This window comes from Panthera onca, chromosome D3 (assembly GCF_046562875.1).
Source record: "Panthera onca isolate mPanOnc1 chromosome D3, mPanOnc1 haplotype 2, whole genome shotgun sequence".
Taxonomy (NCBI): domain Eukaryota; kingdom Metazoa; phylum Chordata; class Mammalia; order Carnivora; family Felidae; genus Panthera; species Panthera onca.
Genome location: NC_138350.1, coordinates 82,603,087 through 82,627,146, shown reverse-complemented (window position 1 = coordinate 82,627,146; position 24,060 = coordinate 82,603,087). Strand labels below are relative to the sequence as shown.

The 24,060-nt window shown below is 37.0% G+C and overlaps 1 protein-coding gene across 2 annotated transcripts in view; it reads left to right on the top strand.

Annotated features, from left to right (window-relative positions):
- The window catches only part of CDH19 (cadherin 19), a 102,384-nt gene extending 94,664 nt beyond the window's left edge, over positions 1–7,720 (top strand). The window contains exons 11-12 of one of the 2 annotated variants that reach the window (XM_060614052.3): positions 1,158–1,409; positions 4,007–7,720. In XM_060614052.3, coding sequence (XP_060470035.3) covers positions 1,158–1,409; positions 4,007–4,497 — 743 coding nt within the window. In that variant the 3' untranslated portion in view covers positions 4,498–7,720. Of the gene's footprint in view, positions 1–1,157; positions 1,410–4,006 lie in introns of those variants that run through there. The other variant, XM_060614054.3, reaches the window with a different exon arrangement.
- The last annotated feature ends 16,340 nt before the right edge of the window (positions 7,721–24,060 follow it).

Below are 24,060 nucleotides of genomic sequence, written 5' to 3'. Positions count from 1 at the left end.
ATAAGAAATTAAGTTTCAGCTTAGATTTATTTACATTAATATAAAATAAGTTGCTGAGGAAAAAGAAGTGTATAAAATTGTAAAGAAAATAATTTGATTCAATGTTTGTGATTACAAGTAATCTAATAAAATATATATGGACAAATGTAAACTTTCTTACCTTTCCAATCTGCCGAGTAAATAAAATGATATCACAAGAGTTTTATAGGTTCCAAGTACATGATGGAGAATTTGCTTTTAAAAGATGATTTGGGAAAAGTCGTTAGCAGGCACACATTTTGAAAGACTTCCGTTTGTTTGCATTTTACTGATTGTGTCTTCTAAGGTTTCATTGATACACAAAACATTTGGGTGGATGACAGGCCAAAAAAAAAAAAAGGGTTGGGGTGGGGGGCGGGGAGAAATATAGTACCCAGGCACAAGACTGCACCAAAAAAAGATTACTTAGAATATTTTGGGATTCAGGGAAAAACAACTTCAAAAGTGTTGAAGTATATATTGTTCATCTTTGTTAAGCTTTTAAAAATGTTCTATCTAGATGAGTGATCAGTGCTACTAAGGTTTAACTATTATCTGGGTTTTATATAGAAAATGGGTTAATAATGTCAAAGTGAAATGAAACATCCCAACAGAATTTCTCCTACCAAGTAAAACGAATCGTTTTGTCTCATTAGTAAATATATGATTTGAGATCACTTGCTGTGCTACTTGTAAATGACTTTGAAAATCTCGTGTATTTGTAGTATTTGTGAAAATAATGAGTCTCTACTAGTAAAAGAACTGTGTCATGAGTAAATAACCCAAATGAAACTGACTGTCAACGTAAATTTAATGCTGGTCCCCCCCTAGAAAATATTGACATCTCATTAAAAAGCCACTTTGTTTTCTTTGTTCCACATTTATGTTTTCTACCTTTATCAAGGACGTTTTGGAATCGATTGGTGTAATTCACCTAATTATGTAATTAGTGTTAGGGCCAAGTCAAATCGATAATGACTTTTTGAGTGGATCTTTTGTCTTTTTATCAGAAATTGCCTCTTTGTTTTTTGGTTTTTTAACCTCATATGATACATCTATACCATGACTTCTAGTACATGTGACTGGTGTGAATTTCTTTTGTATTATTGAAAAATGATGCACATGGATTTCTGTTTTAGATAACACAGCTGTAATTTTGACTAATAGAACTGGTTTTAGCCTTCAAGAAGAGCCCGTCTTCTACATATCTGTCCTAATTGCTGACAACGGGAGCCCATCACTTACAAGTACAAACACCCTTACCATACACGTCTGTGACTGTGATGATTATGGCAGTACACAGACCTGCAGGAATAAAGACCGTATGCTTTCTATGGGATTCAGAACAGAAGTCGTACTTGCTATTTTGATAAGCATTATGCTAATATTTGGTAAGTAGTGCTGAACAGAACCTATCTTCATTTATTGAAACTAAGAAATATAAAAAAATAGTTAATTCCATTATCACGGCACAGTATGGGTTTGTGTGTGTGTGTGTGTGTGCATGTGTGTGCGTGTGCATGTATGTGCGTTTAATTGCTCTTCTGGATGTGTTGCAATTCTTAAACCAGTGGAGTCAATAAAAAAAAATAGAGTGGCTGTGGATTTCAAGATGAAAACCAATGATCCTTGAATTCTATGAGTATGTCAGCATGGGTGTCCACTTCTGTTTAGGGATGTTTTTGTCACAATGCATTTCAGCATATACAGTTATATAACAATCGGTCATAATAATGGTGACCTTCTGCTGAGTGCTTATTACACTCCAGGATATTGTCTTGAGTGCTTTACACACAATATGCAATTTGATCCTCATAATAACCTTACGGAGTAGAACTATTATCACCTGCGTTTTATGGATGAGGAACGTGAAACTTAAAGCACTAAGTACTTTGCAAAGGGTCATGTAGCTGGTACACGAGGTGCTGAAATTTCGTAACTGCACACAACTCCCTTCAACCCTATACTGCAACTCCCTAGGGTCCTGTGGCCATTAAGAAAGTAAATGTTAGTGTGGACGAAGGCAAAAACAGGGTTTTACTTGATCAAAGTGCTAAACACGAAAGAAATTCCAATAAAATAGTTCCCTTTTTTTGTTTGTTTGTTGTTTTCACAAGCAGATAAGTTATACTCATTTTACAGGTGAGTCAAATGAACCCCAAAATGTTTTTTGTCAGGCTTTCAAGACTAAAAAGAATTCATTTGGCAAAACCTTTTCTCTTTCTTTAACATACCCGTGTATAATCTAAACCCTCTCTTGCTTCCCTTGTAACTTCATGTCAAAAGTCAACACAACTTGACTGCGTGTTGAGGGCAATCCCATCAGCCACTGGGTCTGCGTCCCAAACTCACGGCTCAACTTGACATCTATGTTTCAGGACTTGCTTGGCCTTCACTCTCGTTTTTCTCAAAGCTTCAAAAATCATGCCTTTCTCTTTCCCATACAAATTACCATTATTTCCTACCTCGCCTCAGTCTTGACAATAATTTTTTAATGGTCTTTGATCATAAAACTGAAACGAGAGTTACAGAGCTAGGTATCAGAATCAAGTGAAATATGGCAAGTACTGATATACACACAGGTACAGACCTACACCAAGTCTCAAAACCCTATAAGGAAACCAAGGGCAGCCTCACAGTCAAGGGCATGAGTAATATTTAGAGGGTTGGAAATATGGGTCAACCAGTAGTCAGTAGTTTCCTCTGAAAGTTTTGTGAATACTCTCCAATTCACAGATTGAAAAATTATTTATTAATTCCCTTTCTATAACAACCATATATCTGAGCTGCATTTTATAGTACCTGGATTCAAACCTAATGGCCTTATTTCAAGAACACGATTTCAATTTTTTTAAATGTAAGGTTTATATAAAGTATTGCCCAATGTATTTCTCTTTATGATAATATGGATAACATCACTTCATCTTTGTTTCAATTCCTATAGATGAAATTCTGAATACATCCAAGGCTGTGAAAGGGTTGGCTAGCCTTGACACACACACACACACACACACACACACACACACACAATTTTTATATTCTAAAATAATAATAATAATAATAAAAAGCATTCTGAAATTGTTCTATTTCTCCATGATGTTAAAATTATCTTAGGTCACAAACATTGATTGTGGGCATCCCAGTGTTATGTTTTTTTTTTTTTTTTTAATGATAGTTCGGGATTTCTGAAATGACTGTGGTGTCACAGAGCACAGGTGGCAAACCAACTATGGTGGCATATACTTTCTAGTCAGGAAATATTAACTTAGAAAATAATTATGCCGCAGAATTTTCCTCAGTGGGGAATTTCAAACTGCTCCGTTGTGCTTACCTTCTCTTAACGTGGATCGTTGGTTACTAAAATTGACCAATGCATATAGGTTGGAAAATCTTCCCTTTCGCTGCTTTTCTTTTAGTTTTCAATATCTAAAAAAATAAAATTTTAAATTATCCTCAAAACACAGTTTGCTATATTCTTATGGTTTTCTACTCCAGAAAGATTGTTAGGCTGCCTTGTGTCCTCTGGCCTGCCTCTGTTGTAAATTTTCAACAGCTAATACTGTATTTAAGTTTGGAGGGAGTCAAAAGTTATATGGGGTTATTCCACTGCCCAGGAGAGGAAGTCCCCAACCCCTGCACCGTTCAAGGGTCGACTGTATGTTTTGTTGTCTTATAATCATAAAATCTAAGCTCCTGTCTGAAGCTTATAACAAAAGCAAGGATTGTAAAGTTTATTATAAATAAGATATTAAATGCTATGTAATATCTGTAAACACAAACTTATAAGTATAAGCTCATATTAACATATTATACTAACATATTATATTGTTATATTAATTATACTATACGATTATATATTGTATTATATATTGTATTATATTATGTTATATTAATAATCATTATAAATATTTATAAATCATTGTGAATAATTATAAATTATTATATCATGGGTTAATGGATATTCTGGTATGCTTTCTTTCTTTGTTAGGGTTTATCTTTTTGATCCTAGGTCTAAAACAGCGAAGAAAGCAGACTCTGTTTCCTGCGAAAAGTGAAGACTTCAGAGAGAACATATTCAGATACGACGACGAAGGGGGAGGAGAAGAAGACACCGAGGCCTTCGATGTCGTAGAGCTGAGAAGCAGCGCCCTCATGCGGGAGCGCAAGGTGCAGAAGACCGCTACGGCCGAGATCAGGCGCCTGTACAGGCAATCTTTGCAGGTGGGCCCCGACAGTGCCATTTTCAGGAAATTCATTCTAGAAAAGCTCGAAGAAGCGAATACTGATCCTTGTGCCCCTCCTTTTGACTCCCTCCAGACCTACGCTTTTGAGGGAACGGGGTCATTAGCTGGATCCCTGAGCTCCTTAGGATCGGCAGCCTCTGATCAGGAGGAATATTATGATTACCTTAATGAATTGGGACCTCGCTTTAAAAGATTAGCATGCATGTTTGGTTCAGCCACTCAGTCATATAATTAGGGGCCTTTTATTATTAAAAAGTTTTTAAGAATGCTAATATGTGTTTGGGCACACTGGTAGTCACTTGAGTAGAGTGGTGTTATCTGGGGGGAGTATATAGATACATATAGAGCATCTTCTGATTTCCTTGGAGTAAATACCCCTCGGTTATTTCAAGCTACCCGCAAGCTGTCAGTGAATGCAGATATGGAGTGATGCTAACAGTCGGCTCTCCGGTACATGTAACCGAAATATTCCTCTAGCATTTTTTTCACTACCATCCAATACAAATTCTCAACATTTTTGGATGTTTAATGTGAGAAAGGCCCTGAACTACATCAACTTAATATTAGTTCATGTATCCATTTTTTTTGTAAGTCTTACCGAATGAGAGAAAAATGCTTCTCTATTTTAAGTTCCGATGCTATATGGCTATATGGAGATAAACACTTACAGGGAATCTGAATGATTATATAAAACTTTTAAAAACTGTTTCTTGCTAATGAATATGCAAGTTTCTGGCTGAGATTCTACGATGATGGGTAGTAGTTTGATGTTTGAAAATCATTGTTAAGACCTCACTTGAAAACTGATCTCAAATTTAGACAGATACTTGTTATATGTTACTTAATCAAGGATACAGTGTAAATTTGTATTATCTTTGATATTACAGATTTGTATAAAAAAGGGGGCATGAAAAAATGTTTGGGAGTTTTCTATAAGTTATTTTTCTACGTAACCAAAGCAGAGCTTTGGCATGTCACAATACAACAAAATATATGTTGACGTTTACACAACATCCAATTTAAACTTTATTATAATTGTGGAAAGTGTGAAAAACCGTTAAGTGAATTTTATTGCTACTAAAAATGATAGCAATAAATGAAAGGAGTATTTGATTCAAAGTTGAATTACTATTCATCCAAAATATTATGATCAACTGTATGGATTCTCACCACTCATAGAATAAAACATGATAAGATTCTCAGCATTTCCTTTTCTATTAAGAGCTCAGACTGTAACTGTTTCTTAAGTGTCATATTTTTATTATGAAATATAAAATTAGGTGCATTGGTTACTTTTATTGTAACATTATGAAGAAAGTATGGTAGGCTGCCGGACCTGGTAGCATCCAGATAACAAGATTTATGACAACATTAGATAATAAGGTAATAAAACACCTTAAATTTAATGAACATTTTAAGAATGATCCTTATTATTCTATCCCAGTGAAGATGGAATTCAAAACTCATAGGTTGAACGGAAAGAAAAGAATGAATAAAATGTCCTCAAAATTGTTTTGTATCGTCATTTCTTATTAACAGCATGTGAAAATGAACGGAACCAAATTGACCCTATGTATTAAATAAAATATTTTGGATTATTTTTAGCTGAAGATAGAGGAATTGAATGGCTATAGTATTTTGCTTTCTCTGTACTTTCAGACATATGCACCATACCATGTAATAGAAGAGTGGTTTTTCATCATTGTCAATTCAGGTACCGTTGTGTAGGCAGCATAGAGATCTTGAAAAAAGCCCAAGACTGGAAATCAACAATTTAGGAAAATATTAAAAGTAGATGAGAAGTCATAAGCTGTAGAAAATCCTTATACATTCGTATCATTATTTACTTAGGGAAGTGTAAGAATAGGAAACAAGGCAGAATGTTAAAACAGAAAAACTTGCAAGTAAAATAGAAATGTATGAGTTGAGAGAACATTTGTATTTCTATCATATGGACATAAAAATTGGAAGAGTATAGTTAGGGATATTTTCAGGAATTATTCCATACAGGATTATTCCTTGTATTTAAAAAATAGTGCTCTGTACTCTTGGTTGAAGAAATGGCAAGTGTGATGAACAACAGATAAATCAATCTATGGAAAATGGGTGAGAGAAAAAAAAAGGGGTTTCTGAGGATCTAATAGGTTCTGTCATGGATGAAAGCCTTATGCACAACTTACCAATTTTGGATGAAGACTTTATAAAACGTACATCTGCATTAACAGGGTTTCAAGTTTGAGTCCAATGGCACAAAGCAGATGTGTTAAAATAAGTTCTGGCTTAGTTAATGATAGGATTGTTAATCACAGGTACGTAGGAAAAACGCATACATGGAGCTCTAGCAAATATCCACCTGATAGTTGCAAAGTGTCCTTTTAAGGTATATCAAAAATACTATCTGATTCTAGTATAGAAGTTCCAATTTCCTGGAAATTATATTTGGTCATATTTCAATAAAACTTAACCTTTTTTGTGGTGTTTCAGGAACAGGGCTGTATCCTAAGCTAAAGACACGGCATTAAGATCTCATCTTTGTGAATTTTAATAAAGGCTAAATCAATGCAGATATTTATGAAAATAGCACAGCTTCACACTAATAGCTGCAGTGCTTAAATATCAGCCTTAGTTAACTCACAGGTTCACGTAGAAGTCTTCAATTACTGACAGTTGAAACCAGAAAATATGTAAGGTCCTTTATAGGGATCAGAAAACCGCTAGTGATACGAGGTGTTTCCGAAGCATGTGCGGTTGAGCCCGCCAGAGCTGAGCATGAATGAGTTCACTTTTGTTTAAATCACTGTGTGAACTTTGTCAAACCGCCTTCTGCTTCCAGATCAGAGATTGCAATCTGGAACATAAGGTCCCATCCACCTGTTTCACATGGTTGTTGTGACCAATGAGTAAAAATAGTGCCAGCAGCACCTGACCCAGTAAATAACCCCCTTGTGATGATGGCTGATGTCATTCTGCTGGAACACACAGACCCCTTTATCTTCTAGGACTGAGGGATCTCGCCGGCTCCACGGCATGTTGGAAATAGAAACCAACTTTCTGACCTGACATATAAGGTCACGTGGTATTCTGTCCTTCCCATTTCTGTATTTTCTTAACTCTTCTGGTCTCATGTTCTAGGCCTGAAACAATCTGTCCCCAACATTTCTCCTTTTCATTCCCGCCCTTCATTCGGCTCTGTGATCAATGGTGATTTTCTCTGAAAGGCCTGCCTGACTCTTGTCCTCTACCGTGGCCCATGCTCTGTCTTGTTTTTATTCAAATCACTTAGCCACCTGGTATCATAATACATACATACATTTTTTTACTTGTTATGTCTTTATCACTGATTAGAATGTAAACCCTAATGGGTAAGGGATTGTCTGTGCCGTTCATTTGTTCTTGTCTAAAATTGTTTGTAGCACATAGTAAGTGGACCAATAAATATTTCTCAATATAACAATGAATCCCAATCTGTTTTACTTGGTTATGTATAGAAGCCATATTGGATTTTGTTAAATAATAATACGCAATTAACAGATTTTTTTCAAAATAAGTCACCACTGGGCAGTTCTTGGGTACGATAAGATTTTTCAAAATGTTTCTAGTAATTATATGAGTTTGGAATTTTAACTTGTTTGGACATATTGGTATTATCCCCAGGGAGGAAAAAAGATAATGACTTTAAACTGTTCAGTGAAAACTGGTCCTATCCTGAAAGCTGTGGAAATTCTCATATGACTAAGTTCCCATGATGTGTCATGAATATGAAAACATGTGCAATGCATGAAAATTCTGCTTCCTGTTTATAATACAAAACTTAGTAGCAAATGCATTGTTAGACTTACAAGGCTACTCAAAATCTCCAAGGTAGCTTCACGTTCTTTTATAGGATGTAAAAGGACATTGAATAGCAAAGGCTGGGAGACCAACTGGAGAAATAAATAGAGGAAAGGAATATGTGGCTTTTTATGTTTCCAGTTATGTCTGTCTGTCATCTACCTACCTATCATCTGTCATCTATCTATCTATCTATCTATCATCTATCATCTATCATCTACCTATCTTTATCATCTATCATCTATCAACTACCTGTGTCTATCTATCATCTATCTATCATCTATCACCTATCTATCTTTATCTATCATCTATCTATATCTATCTATCTATCTATCTATCTATCTATCTATCTCATCTATCACCTGTCTATTGAGATAAATTGTGATTTCCCAGAGGAAGGGAGACTAGTATCTCAATCACAAAGCGGATCCTTAGGGCCTGTTAGAATGTGTCACTGCCTTCTTTTCTGAGAAAGCTCTCATGTTGGAGGGCTGACCAAATGGTATGAAATGGAGAACAGATAGAGTTCAGGAGCTGGGCAAATGCAGTTCCTAGCTGTCGACAAGGCAAAATTTCATGAATTTCCCATAGGTTAAGAGGTTACAGCTGTAGAAACTTTCCACAGAAGGTAGGAGCCGAGAGGGAGCTGAAATCAGTCATCCAAAGAACATATAACACAGGCTAACGACAAATGGGAACCACAAGTCCTTAAAATGTCTCCAGATACCCCAAGCATTGGCCCACGATAGAGCGCCAACAGTCGCATGCCTGACGTCACACAGGACTCTGGCTGTGAGGTTTTGGAATCATGTTTATTCTGCCCCTTCCCTCTGTCTCCAGACAGCAAGTGTCCAGAAGCAGCACAGTAAGTGGGAGAGGGTGCGACAGAGCACTTTATATTGGATGCAGGGAAAAATAAATTAAAACAATGTTTTGGACAGTGAACAGAAGCTATACAAACTGTCTGGGATTGGGCCAAGGTAACCATCAGAAAGATCAATGCAAACGTGTGTAAAAAGTGAATAGTATAAAACATTTTCATGATGTTTCTTTCAAGTTCAAACTAATCAATAACCCAGCTGGATATATTAACATACCAAATCAATTTGGCATTCCATATATTTTAAATAATTCAGAAATCAATTTCCTCATCTAAATCGGAAGCAAAATACAAAAAATGAGTAATTTATAGTGTTCTTAAAACATTTGTGAGCATATGAACATAGTTTATACCACTTTATTTCATGCCATTCTTTTGAGCTTATTCACTTTAATGCTTACAATGTGATATGTTCTATTGAGTTCTGCAGTACTAAGTGATTTATCTCAGCAACAAATAAGGTTGGACATGGAAAATATCCCATATCCATGATTACATAAAGGTACAGAACCACACACAATGTTTTGTCTAGAAAAGGGAGCGGGGCTGAGGTACGTATTCACATTTCCATAATATTATGTCCTTTGGATGCTAGAGAGAGTAAGTGGTCTATGAAGTACATTTTCACTTATTTTCCAGTTGCTAGCATTTCTTTGTTGTGCAAACTTTGATGAATTATTTAAAATGTTCTCTTTTGGTATCTTTATTTGTACAGTGGGGACATTAAGAATAGATAATCAGACTATCATAGGAATTAACTAAAATAATACATATAAAGAATGAATTATGCCTAATGTAAAGAACACATGACATTTTATCTGTTATTGTTAACGTAACAATTATTGTGATATTATGAAGTTTATCTTTGGAAATGCTCACAGACCAAGCTCATTACTCTACAATTAATATGGACAAGAGGAAAATGAATTAATGCAGGACAATAATTAGCTTGCTATTACTTAACTGCCTCCCCACCTTGACCCTTCCAAGGTAATGTTCCATTATTACCAAAGGAAAAAATTAATTGCTCAAGTCATGCATTATGTATGAGATGTTCTGATTGAAAATCACTCCCCTATGACATTTATTTGGGGGGAATATACTCTGGTAAGTTATAACCACAGATCACGGCAACTTTTTCTAGGTATAGATATTTTAGGGAAAAAATATCCAAAAAAGAAAAGGGTTCACTCACTTGGTACCTAATTATTTCTATGTTATATTAGCTTTACATGAAAGAAATAAAAGAAACATGCTAATGGCTCCAAAAGAAAGCTTTCAGACCTGTGTTAATATCTAACATCTGATGCCCATAGTTCTAATTTTATATTAGTAATTTAAAATTAAATGACAAAGAAGATTGTTCTCATCGCCTCTTACACTACAAAATAAAAACCTGCACCCTTGGCTTTTACCTACATTCCCCTATCCTCTCTGTTTTGGAAAAAACAAAAGTTAAGAACACATTGCCATATGTTCTCTGCTGAGTAAATCTTAATCATCTTTCCTTTTTTTTATCCTATCTTAGGGCTCAGGCAAGTTCTAGGCAATTGTCCAGTTCATAATGAGACCTCAGTTTTCAGAAATTTCATTCTCATTCCAGGTGACCTTTCCATTATTCTGGAAGCTTCCTCTGTCTACAGAACTAATTATCTAATTTTACCTTTCTTTAAAACTTACCACATAACCTGCACTTGATTAATTCAATTTACATAGAATCCCCCCGCCCCCCAGTTTTTGAAAATGTTTTTTTACTAAATGTATAAATAAAATTAGACGTGGATACATCACATAGTGTATTTATTCCTAATAACTTATCACTACCACACATTGTTAAAATAATTTGTCTCCACACAGTTTTTAAGAGCAAAATCTTCTTCTTCCTATAAAATATTGTCTACAATATATTTCTATAAATACCTAAAGATAAAATTCGCACATGCTAAGAAAAATTGTGAACTATAAAAATGCTACGTATTTCTCCCTGTTGCGTTCACTCGTTCTCAGTAAGTAAATGAACAAACACCGAAGATTATCTCCACTAGTGGTATCTACTGAGCACCTCTAAGCGGAGTGCTATGTAACAAACCCTGAATAGAATCTCAGCAAAGAAAATATCCAGGTCCCAGCCTGAAAAATATCGGTGAGGAACACTTGGACGTGAAGGCGTGGCTTTTGACCAGAATGACAGGTTCGTGCAAACAGGAGACTTGGTGACAAGTGCAGCTCTCCTCCAGGCTTCGCAAAGAGTAGCTGCGTCTTAATGGTCTTATGAGTTATGCTAGTGGCCAAACAAAGCCAAATATTAACGATGGGAGGATTTGTATTCTTTCAAATGTTTCTGAATATACCAAACAAAGCTGTTTCCCTAAATCTCTCACACTTCTCGTTGTTGCTGTTGGTTGCTTTTAAGCCTTTGTATTTCCAGGTCCTATGCTCAGTGTTTTTCTTTTTCTTTCTTTCCTAAAAGTGTGTGATCTCGTTTAATCCTCTATTCATTCAAGGAGAAGCTGGTGTTATTCCCGGGATACTAAAAAGGAAACTAAGGCAAAGAGAGACAGAAATTCACCTTAAGTCATTCATGTAATAAGTAGTAATAATGTACACCTGGGCAAGCTAGTTTTGGTTTCCATTACACTATGCTGTTTCTCCATAAACTTCAGCTCCGTAGGTCATTAACCTAGGAGCTTTATCATATGACTTATATTTTTCTCTCTCCATAGTGACGATCCTCCTATAGAGGGTATTCAAGTAAATACTTGTGTGTGATATTTATATCATCACGATTAACAAATAAATAAGCAAAAGAAAGAAAATTGAGGCAGGAATATATTTTTTAAAACCCCAGTAAATTCACATTGGAGTATTCACGGCACCTGCCATTCGTTTGCATTGCGTTTTTAAAGTATATTTATTTATTTTGAGAGAGAGAGAGAGAAGGAGAGCACGAGCGGGAAAGGGGCAGAGAGAGAGAATCCCAAGCTGGCTCCGCACTATCAGTGCAGAGTCCCACGCAGGCTCCATCTCACAGAGAGACCTCACAGAGAGATCTCACAGAGATCACGACCTGAGCCCAGATCAAGAGGCAGATGCTGAAAGGACCCACCGAGCCACCCAGGCACCCCTCATTTGCATTGCTTTTGAGATTCAAGGGGCCAAGAACCAAGCACTGAGACTCCCAGGACTGGTGAAGGATTCTAATGTGTGGGTAACACAAGGTGAGCATCATTAATGTCAGCTCTGGTTCCCTGATTTATCTTTCAGCAGTAATCTGTGTCCCAGGAACAAAAGCAAGATAATAAGGCCAACAGGTTCCTTTAACTTTTCCCTGCTGATATCAGACTCCACGGTCTCTATCTTATCAAGGAATGTAGTATTCCTTGATTAAAGGAGACAGCAAATGGCCAACAGTTGACCCAAATACCAATGTAATAGGCACCGTCACTAGAACCTGAGGTCAAGGCTGTAGATTCCTCTAGCACACGTCTACTTCACTCAAAGATAAACACTAGGTGGAGGTTCCTTTTTCCCAACAGTTCACGGTATAAAATGAACACATAGGGAAGCATATTAATCACCCCCAAGTTTTTGCACATCTGAATTGTAATTGATTCTTAACCTTCCTACAAATATATTTGATTGTGGTATTGATTTTTAAGGCAGCCGACTTAGAACAATAGAAGTCAATTTAATTTGCATTTTTAACCTGAAATTCTGTATTTGAAAATGTCTCCGGGTCAGATTGGGGCCAACACATGCAAATCTTTAAAATAATAAACCCAGGGAAGAAGAAAACAAGAAAGAGAGAAAATAAATCAGGAACTGCGTATCTCCACCCACTTAAAAAGGGCAACTTTGCGTAAGTAACTGCTTTCCATGCTTTCTACTTTTCTTGTTGGAAAGCAAGGGGTCTGAAATCCTTTCTCTGTAATATTTTTTGAGAAAATATTAGAATATGGGGGTCGGTCTGTAACACAAAATCACTGATGTATTCCTTACCGGGCAGTTAAAATACCTTGTTGCTACTGGTAAACTGAGGCTTGACTCCTCTCTGACAAAGGCAAGGTTGACAAGCCATAAGCAAGATCTCCACCAGGAGTTGCATTCCAGCCATTTGTACTTAGAAGACTGTGTCTCCGCTTTGTGCCAAGGCACACACGAGCATCGTCAGCTCAGAGGTGCAAAGTACAATTGAATATAAGACAGTAGCACCAAGCCACAGAGAATTTTATATTACATCAAAATTCTACGTTTCTTAGAGCTTCTAATTCTGCTTTATTATTGGTTTGCAACATTAATAAAAATTAATAGGTTTATTGACATCGATAGAGATAACGAGAACTGGAAGTCATAGTTTAGACTTTTTGAGTGAATCATCTTGGAGTATTTAACATTCCAGACGGCAGCAGGGTTTCTGCCCTTGTAAATCATGTGCTACTTTAAAATGCGTTCTCTTTTCTAATTAAATTGATGGCACCGGGCGGGTGAAGCCTTGGGATTTGAACTCAAAGAGCGTTATGGACGCCGAGCTATTCATTGCCAAGCTGGCGCCTGTTTTGTCACTTGCCAAACAATTCAAAAAGCCAAATGCTACTTTCTACGGCATGTATGCTACTCCCTAAGGTAGACTTCAGCCCCCAATTTTCCCTTCCCTAATCACTTTCATTTCTTTTTATACGGTATATAACATTAAGTAAATCAGAGTATTCCATTATGGCCTCTAATTGCTTTTCTGATAGGTAGGATGCTTAAATGTATTAAATATGTTAAACATGGCAACAGTCCCACGGAGAGACTTGGGATCTCAACAACATCATCACCTTTATAAAGCAATTGCAAAGGCTTCTCTTTTTCCAGTCAGTTCTTTAATTCAAGTAGAAATGATCTGAGATGTGGCTTTTATAATTAGCCTTTGCCTTAAGACATTGCCCCAGATGAGAAAAGATCAGAATAATAATGAATTTTTAAATAACATACCTATACTGCTTTGCATTAATAATAGAAGAGTCAAGGGATATTGGTTTGGAATACTCAAGTATTTAGTAGATATCCTTTGGAAATATAATAGCATTGTTAATTTTTTTCAAAAGTTAAATCTCAGACAGTTAAACCACTGTTCAACCACCTGTAAGTCAATATGTCCCTAAAGTGTCCCTCAACCACTAAAAATATCAAGAGGTGAAAATGCAAATTTTAAAAGGTATTTTACTACTTAAGCAATTATTTTCACCAAAGATCCTTTTGAAGAATACCATTAAATATCTTTAAAATGTGATATCTAGGTGATCCCTATATCATTTCATTTTTAGGATGATTTGGTTCTGTACACCAAGTAACATAAATGTACACACACACACACACACACACACACACACACACTTTGCCTAAGTACTACACAGAGCTGTGCACTGTAAAATAATGGTACATACATAGTTGGGTGCTGAAGCCACAGCATAAGATAGTGAGAATCTATTCTGATATATTCTCCTCCTAGGAGGAGCCCTCTCACTTATTCAACTTCCATTTTTAATCCCAAGCAGTACATATTTATTGGGTACCTGTCATAGGGCAAGCACTTTAGCGGATGCTGAGAAAATCAAGGAGAGTAACACCAAGTCTCTTAACACCAAAAACATATTCTAAATGAAAGAAGGTAGGTGCACAGCAATACAATTATCAGTCCAGATGCTATTGGAGGGAAGTATAAAGTGGATTTGGAACATGGTGAAGGGAACCACTCACTGGCTCATTATGGCGGTAGGGGATATGGCAGAGGAATGTAGTGAGGGACCACTTTGCTTCACAAGAAGGTGATATTTGAGCTTGGTTTGAAGAAGATTGATAAGGATATGGTCATTCACATGATCTCTGCAGATACCATACTGTACCTCTCACACATTTACCTCCAACCCAGTGGAATTTCTTTGGATGTTAGAATTTTCTTGTGATACCTTGCTCAATTGGTAGGGACTCAAGAGTTACCACAAAACTAGGGCTGCACCAAACACACAAGTAGTGAATACCAAAGTCATGGTGCAAAACAAACACCTTTTGCATAATCCCTTTAGAGATCATAATCCCACTGTAGAAAGAGAGCGCCATATTGCACAACTCTAGAGGCACCATTTATTTTTCAGTCAGTGTTACGTAGCGTTTGATTTATGAGGCAACTCTGGCTACAAATATCTGTTTGCAAGAACATTTTGAATATACTTACATTAAAAAAACAATTTTAGATTGACTGAAAAGTCGTGAAAACAGTATAGTCTTCCCATAAGCATGTGCAGTTCCCCCTAGTATTAACACTTTACATTTAATATAATTAATGAACCAACAATGATACATCATTACTAAAATTCATAATTTATTCGAATCTCCTTAGACTTTACCTGATGTCTCTCGTTCCAGGGTCCCATGCAAGATACCTACCACGTTACTTTGTTTTCATGCTCCTTCGGCTCCTCTTAGCTATGACAGTGTCTCAGGCTTTCATTGTTTTTGATGACCTTGACAGGTTTGAGTAGCTCTGGTTGGGTATTTCATAGAATGTCCCTCTATTTTGATTTTTACTGGTGCTTTCCTACTGGGGTCATTGGTTTGGGGGAGGAATTGCACTGACGTAAACTGCTATTTTCATTATATGTTAAAACAAGGGTGCATACTATCAGCATGGTTTATTACTGCTGATGTTGACCTTGAGTACCTGTTTGAGGTAGTGTTTGTCAGTTATCTCCAAAGTTATTCTTTTTTCTTCCCTTTCCATACTATATTTTTTGGAAGGATGTACCTACCTGTAGCCCACACCTAGGACATGGAAAATTATCCTTCCCCTCATTGAGGACAGAGTAAGTGCCTAATTTTTAAGGTAACTTTTATGGGATATGTGTCTATTCTCACAACATATTTACATATTAATGATTGGTTTATTTATATCAGTATAGACTCATAGATATCTATGTTATATTTTGGGTTATAATACCATAGTACTTTATTTTGCGGCTCAAATGTTTCCAGCTCTGGCCATTGGGAGTTCTTATCTTTGGCTTTTGTGTCCTTAGGACATAGTCCTGTGTATGTGTGTGTATGTGTGTGTGTAGCACTTCCTCACTTTTTAGCACTACAAGATGCTCTAGGCTTATCTTGCATATTCCTTCCTCTACTCCCAGGAGTAGCCGTTTCTCCAAAGAGATATGGTAAATTTTATTGGAGAATGGTATTAGAAACCAAGATTTGGGCAATAGGTATTGTTATTGCTATTGGGATATTGTTGCTTTCCTATTAGGCTTTTTCAGCTAACAGAGCAAGGAAATATATGCATGTATTTGCATATACATATATCTTAATCATATTTCCATACATTAATATTTGCATTTGCATTAAGCAAAATATGAGTTTATGCTCATGTTTCCAACACTAAGCCACTAGCTCATATATCATTCTAGCCTTCCGCACTTGCTTATTGTATCGAAACTGTGCTCCAACAATAAGAAAACTGGCTTCTTATATCTGTCATTTATTTACTTGAATATTCAATTCTAATACACATTTACAGCAATGTTAAGATTGTAAGCCAGTTTCCCCTTTGGGACAAAAGGGTTATCACCTAGATTATAGGCCTTCTGTATAACTTCTTTTACCTTTAGTTTTACAGACTCCAGTTATTTCCATAGTTACTTGGCTCAGCACCTCCCCCACCCCTGCATCTTTCAGTGAGGTTGTTTCATGGATTTACATAGTTATATCGTACACTTGTATTTCCTGTCACATGCTGTATTCAATTCTGAGATGCCCCCAACATCCTAAATATTTTTATTTACATATATTAAAGTTAATTCTATGCTATACAGTCAGTGGGTTTTGACAAAAGTGTAGTGTTTTATAACCTCAATCACATCATCACACAGAATAGTTTCCTTGCCCTAAAAATGTCCCTGTGGTTTTCCTATTTAACCGTCCTTCCCTTTCCCCCCAAATCCGGAGGCTGTTGGTCATTTACTTTCTCTATAGTTTTCCCTTCTCTAGAATACCTTATAATTTGAATCATACAACAGATAGTCCTTTAGACTGGCTCTTTTCACATGGCAATGTTCTTTTATGGTACCTCGTATCCTTTTGTGCTTTGATAGCTGATTTATTTTATTGCTGAATAGTATTTTATGGAGGTACCACAGTTTGCCCATTCACCTGTAGTGGCACTTGTTGGCTGCCTTCCTTTCTTACTATCATGAATAAAGCTCATATAAACATTCCCATACAGGTTTTTGTGTGGACATAAATGTTCAGATGGGTTGTGTAAAAACCTAGGAGCACGACTGCCTGATCATATGGTAAGACTATGTTTAGTTCACTAAAAAATACCAAACTGTGTTCGCAAATGGCCGTACCATTTTGAATCTCCACCAACAGTGAAGGAAAGTTGCTGCTGCTCTTCCCCTTCACGAGCATTTGGTATCAGGAACTTTTGGATTTTAGCCATTCAAATAGGTTTGCAGTTGTCTCTCATCATTCGCATTTCCCTAATTATAAATTATGATGAGCATCTTTTCATATTCTTATTTGCCAACTGTACATCTCCTTTTGTGAGAAGTCTGTTCAGATCATTTGCCCATATTTTAATTAGGTTGTTTTGTTGAGTTTTAAGCATTCTTTCTTCTGTATTTTGGGTAAAATACAGAAAAAAGAGCTCTTTCTGTATTTTGGATAAAATATATTTTTCAGATATGTTTTTCAAACATTTTATCTCAGTCTGTGGCTTGTCATCTTATTTCCTTTACACTGTCTTTTGCGGAGTGGAAGATTTTATCTTAATAAAGTATATCTGATCAATTTTTTTTTCATGGATCTTGCTTTTGATGTTGCATCAAAAATTGATGAAACAATCCAAGGTCACATAGATTTCTGCAACGTCCTCCTCTAAGATTTTTGTAGTTTTGTATTTCATATTTATATTCATGATCCATTTTGGAATAAATTTTGGGAAAGATATGATGTCTTTGTCTAGGTTTATTTTTTTCCATGTGTACATCTAATTCTTCCAACACCACTTGCTGAGAAGACTATCCTTTCTCCACTGAATTCTCTTTGCTCCTTTCTCAAACATCAAGTGAGCATACGTGTATTTCTTTCCCCTGGGCTCTCTTTTCAGTTCCATCCATCTGTGACAATACCATGCCCATTAGCCGCATAGAATGAGCATAGAATGAGTTAAGAAGAGTTCCTTTTAGGGTGCCTGGCTGTACCAGTTGGTAGAGCATGTGCCTCTTGCTCTTTGGGTTATGAGTTTGAGCCCCATGTTGGGTATAGAGATTACTTAAAAAAAAAGAGTTCCTTTCACTTCTACTTTTTGTTGAAGAGAAAGTAGAGAAATGGCATCATTCTTTATTAAATATTTGATAAAATTCACAAATGAAATAGTTTGGGCTTGTTGTTTTCCTTTTTATAATGTTATTAGTGATTCAATTTCTTTAATAGATAAAGACCTCCACAGAGTATCTACTTTTTCTTGTGTGAGTTTGGTAGTTTGTGTCTCAATGAATTGGTCTGTTTTATCTAATTTATCAAATCTGTGGTCAGAGGTTTTTACAGTTTTCACTTATTATCCTTAATGTTCATGAATTAAGACTGATAACCCCTCTTTTATTTCTAATATTTATAATATGTGTCTCCACTTTTTCCCCCCTTGGTTGTCCTGCAGACATGCGTTAGTTGTGTTGATTCTTTCAAGAAATCACCTTTCTTTTGGGGTGCCTGGGTGGCTCAGTCAGTTGGGGGTCTAATTCTTGATTTCAGCTCAGGTCATGTTCCCAGGTCATGGAATCTATCCTGTCCATGAGCTCCGTGCTGAGCATGGAGCCTCCTTGGGATACTCTCTCTCTCTCTGCCCCTCTCCTGCAATCACACTCTCTCTCTCTCTCTCTCTCTCTCTCTCTCTCTCTCTCTCTCTTTCTCAAGGAGAAGAAGAAGGAGAAGAAGGAGAAGGAGAAGAAGAAGAAGAAGAAGAAGGGGAGGAGGAGGGGAGGAGGAGGGAGCGGGAGAGGGGGAAGGGGGAGGAGGGGGAGGAGGGGGAAGAAAAAGAAAGAAATTACCTATGGTCTTACTGATTTTGCCTATTGTTTTTATGTGTTTTTTTTTTTCAATTCCATTGATCTTTTTTTAACTGATTTTATGCTTTGCTTGCTTTTGTCTTAAATTGTTCTTTGTCTAATTTTCTAAGGTGGAAACTTGGATTATTGATTTTATGTCATTTTTCATAACATTTAAATTTAAATTTCATTGAAATGGTATCTTTAATTCACTTCTGTTAATTTTTAAGATTTTTTTGAGATTTACGGGGCACCTGGGTGGCTCAGTAGGTTAGGCGTCCAACTTTGGCTCTGGTCATGATCTCACGGTTCATGAGTTCGAGCCCTGCATGGGGCTCTGTGCTGACAGCTCAGAACCTGGATCCTGCTTCAGATTCTGTGTCTCCCTCTCTCAGTGCCCTACCCCCACTTGCGCTCGGTCTCTGCCTCTGAAAAATGAATAAACATTAAAGTAAATTTGAAAAAATATTTTTTTTGAGGTTTATTCTTTGTTCCATATATTATTTAGAAGTGTGTACTATGTTCTTCAAATATATGGGAATTTTCCAGGTAGCTTTCATATAGACTTCTCTTTTAATTCCATTTGGTAACAAAATACACTTTGTAGGATTTCTATCCTTAAAGGTTGCCAAGGTGTTTTGATCATCAAGATTGTTGCCATCTTAATGAATGTTCCATGGGAGTTTGAGGAGAATATGTATTCTGCTGCTGTTGGATGGCATAGTCTATAAATGTCAATTTGATTGAATGATAAGGCTGGTCAGGCCAACTATATCACTTCTGATTTAATGCTGCCTGAACTGTCAATTACTGAAAGAGGGTGTTGAAGTCTCAAAGTAAATAATGGACTTGACTATTTATTCTTTAACTTCTGTAAGTATTTTCCCTTCCTAGGTTTGTGTTTTTTCGTTAGAGGCACACACATGCAAAGTTATATTTTCATGGAGAATTGACTTATTTATCTCTATCAATCTTCTCTATAGATATAGATATATAAGCATATAATTATTCATATAGAGATATACAGATAAGTGTACAGATCTATATATCACTATCTATCTAAAGATATGGAGGAATCTGTCTATATCTCCCTCTTCACACCTGGTGCTTTTCCCTCTTCTAAAGTCCACTTTTTCTGAAATTTATATACTGATTAAAGAGATTTTGTTATTAATATTAACATGGTACACCTTGCCATCCCTTTACTTTTAACTTATTTGAGTCTTTACACTTAAAGTAGGTTTCTTGGGGCACTTGGGTGGCTCAGTCGGTTAAGTATCCAAATTTGGATCAAGTCATGGTCTCCCAGTTTGTGAGTTTGAGCCCTGCATTGAACTCTCTGCTGTCTACACAGAGCCTGCTTCGGATGCTCTGTCCCCCTCTCTTTCTGTCCCTCTCTCTCTCTCTCTGTCTCTCTCTCTCAAAAATAAGTAAACATTTAAAAAAATAAAGTGGGTTTCTTATATATAACATGTGGTGGGGTTTTTTTTTATATCCACTCTTACCTTTTGTTTCTAATGATTATATCATACATGTGAAAGTGATTACTGACATATTTGAATAATATTTATCGTGTTAATAGTTGTTTTCCATTTGTTTCAAATTCCTCTAGTGTCCTTTGGGTCTCCTTACATAAAGCCAATGCCTTGTGATTATTTCATCTGTAATCCACTTTCATTTTCTGGAGCTTTGATGATGTGGTGATAAGGTGTGAAGGAGAGGATGCATTCTATACTGTTAGGATTACATTTCAGTGTATGATTAATCTCTTTTTATGGCTTGTGTCCCTGTGCTGTGACCTTCGCAACGATTTCTCAGCTCTGTCTCCCTCGAGTGAGATAGAAATCTAGCGAGAGTTAGAGTGACAATGCCCTTGTCTCCAGGTAGGTGTGTTTCTGGTAAGGTCTCCCCTGGAAAGCAGACATGGTGATAGGCCGCTCCACAGGGCCATGAAGAACATTCTGGCTATAGCTTCATATGTCCCACGGCCAGAAATACAAAAGGGGTCTGGGTCTTTCAGTCGGTTAAGCATCCTACTCCTGATTTCGGCCCAGGTCATGATCTCAGGGTTCCGTAAGGTTGAGTTTGAGCCCCGCTTTGGGCTCTGTGCTGACAACAGGGAGCCTGCTTGGGGTCCTCTCTCTCCCTCTCTCTCTGCCCCTGCCCCTGCTCACGTGCACACACTCCCACTCTCTTTCTTTCTCAAAATAAATAAACATTAAAAAAAAAAAAAAGAAATACAGGAAAGCTTTCTTCCTTTCCTTCCAATCTTTATTCTTTCCTCCCCTTTCCCTTTCCTTTTCTGTTGTTTGGCTCTTTATCCTGGGACCCAGAGAGGAAATCTCCAAAACAATGCAACTCCCAGGATTTTTAGGCTCTCCTGCTGGCCCACAGGATCTCCAGCAATTCTTCCAATTACCTTGTAAGCCCTCCAGGCAAGCAGAAGGAGCTGTGACTGACTGGGTTCACCTGTCTGCAGATTTCCGTGGGGGCAGTCTGCTTGCAAGATTCCCTGCGGTGCAGCTCTCTGATAAGAGAAGTCAAGGACTTGTAGTTGGCTTCACTTTTGTTGCCGTGATTGTCACAATAAGGGTGACATCGTCCAAATTCTTGACCCTTTGTTGCTTGTGCCAGAATTTTTTTTCCCCCAAGTTGTTGGCAAGGCAGCCGGGATACATCAAGTTGGTACTGGCTGGAAAGAAGACGAAGAAATGGTGGTTCCCTCCAGCCTCCTTCTCAGGAGCACATCGACAGGCCCTGACCCTCAAGCCATGGCTTTAAGGTTAGCAAATGAGCTTCTTTCACGGATAGTCTGGGAGTGTTCAAAGGGCTCCTTCAGGCTTGGCCCGGGGGCGTTTAGGCCCTTTAAGAGAGGTTTCTCAGTTCGCTGTTATTTGTGGGTCTTGTGGTGGCTTTCAAAGCTTATGTTTTGGCGGCTCATCTCTCAGGTGTGGAACTTAAAAGTTGGGGTGCCCTGTGTGGAGTTTAAGCCATTTACTCCTCAGGGAGAAGCTCCGGGTTTTGAAATCCTTCCGGATTGTGAGCTGCTGCTTTTTACTACTATTGTGTTGTAATTTGAAATTGCTGGCAGCTCTCGTGGATTCCAGGCAGTGGTCAGCAAGTCTTTCCTGAAAGGACCAGATGGTCAATGTCACAGGTGCCCTGTACAGATGGTCTCTAGTGTTACTTTTCAACATTTCCTTTCGTGGTACAAACCAGCCATAGACAACACAGAAATTAGTGGATGTGGCTATGTCCTAAAAAAAAACATTACAGTATTTGTGAAATCGGGCGGGTGGCCCACAGGCCATGGTTTGCCAACATTTGTTCTCAGATAGTCTTTGGCAACGCAATAGGCTTACCTCTATGTGTTAATACTGTAGTGCTTTAAATCGTGATTTCTTTTCAGTGTCCTAAGAATTAAACAGTGTGGAACTTTCCTGGATTATGATGGGAGAACAGGTTCTAGTATGAGCTCTGTCACATATGAACAGGCAATTTAAATTTTCTGCTTCAGCTTATTCGTGTGCAAAATCAAATATAGTCTATCTGAGAGAGGAGGACAGAATCGAGGAAAACAAATTAGATTGTCATAGCTTCCCTGTGTCTGTTACAGTTCTTTGTAGGAATTCATTAAACATGCCTGCTTTACATACTTGGCTATTTTAAGATCAAATAAGAAAACGTGTCTGAAAATCTATTGTGAATGATAAGATACTCGATACTTAAGATTTGTTATAATTTGACAACTAGCAAAAACATTCTGTCTTTTGATATACAGGTAAATATTATCTAAACTTGCCACTGGATATATTCAAGGGAATTGATGCACTATCTGATCTATTTATTGATCAGCAATTACTCTTTCATTGTGGGTTCTCTGGTATGTTCATCCCTTAATGGAGACAGATACTGCTGTAGTACTCATTGGTCAGATTTGCTTTAACTTGACTTGGTTCGGAGGCGATTGTATGACTTTGAAATAACCTAGATTTCACATCCAACTCCACATTTCATTGATAATTTCTCCCAATGCGGCCATTCTTTTGAATGGACACTTTTGGTAGAGTGATTATCATATACAGTGCTTCCCGTAAGATAGTGATCTTCTTTAAGTAGTGGCCATCCCTGTCATTTCTTTAAAGCAAAAGCCTGTAGATCATTTTGTTCTTTTATAATTTAACAGTGAAGTGAGTTTAATGCTTTACTAAAGAATTATGGAAACTTTTGTAAAACAGGAATTTGTCAGGATGGAACTGTATATTTATGGGCAATTTTATTTTGAAACGTCCGGTGCGAATCAGCCTTCTTCATTTCAGAATTAACACCAGTGGAGCATATTCTGAAATGGTTTTAAAGCACTGTTTCCATCCACATTCACTTTTGGAGAAACTTGTAAATGCATAGAGAGTACATTTAGAACGGGGATTAAATTCAAGTCACTTCATTTGCAAAGTCCCATTGTGACACTTCACAGGACATAGGAAGATATAGCGGTTACTTATCTTTTTATTTCTAGTTCACTTCGATTTTTTTACTCATATCTGTTACTCCTTCCTGAATTGATCCTAATTTATCACACCAAAAACTTATCTCTTTAATAATCACAGGGCAGAGTACAGAGCTCAGTGCTTAATAGGTCACCAGTGAAATCATAAATTAAGCTCTTAGGATAGGTATAAATTATTCTTACAAAATTCACTTATTCAAAAAGCAGAATGGTTAAAACTGGGCTGACAGAGATGATTGCTCTTTTTGGGTCATAGATGCCTCCTATTTCAAGTTAATAAGAATTAAATGAACTGCTGCAGCCTGAATGCTCTCTTGCATTTATATTGCATGAATTTACACCAATATTATTTTGATATAGTCTTATGTCAAACATAAGAAAGAGTGCCAAGCAGGTGAAAGATCTCCCGGGACTTCTTATAAATTAAAGTTTTGGATCTGACAGGTGTCAAAATAAACTTGAGTAGTAAACTGGCAAAAATCACAAGGCAAAGAG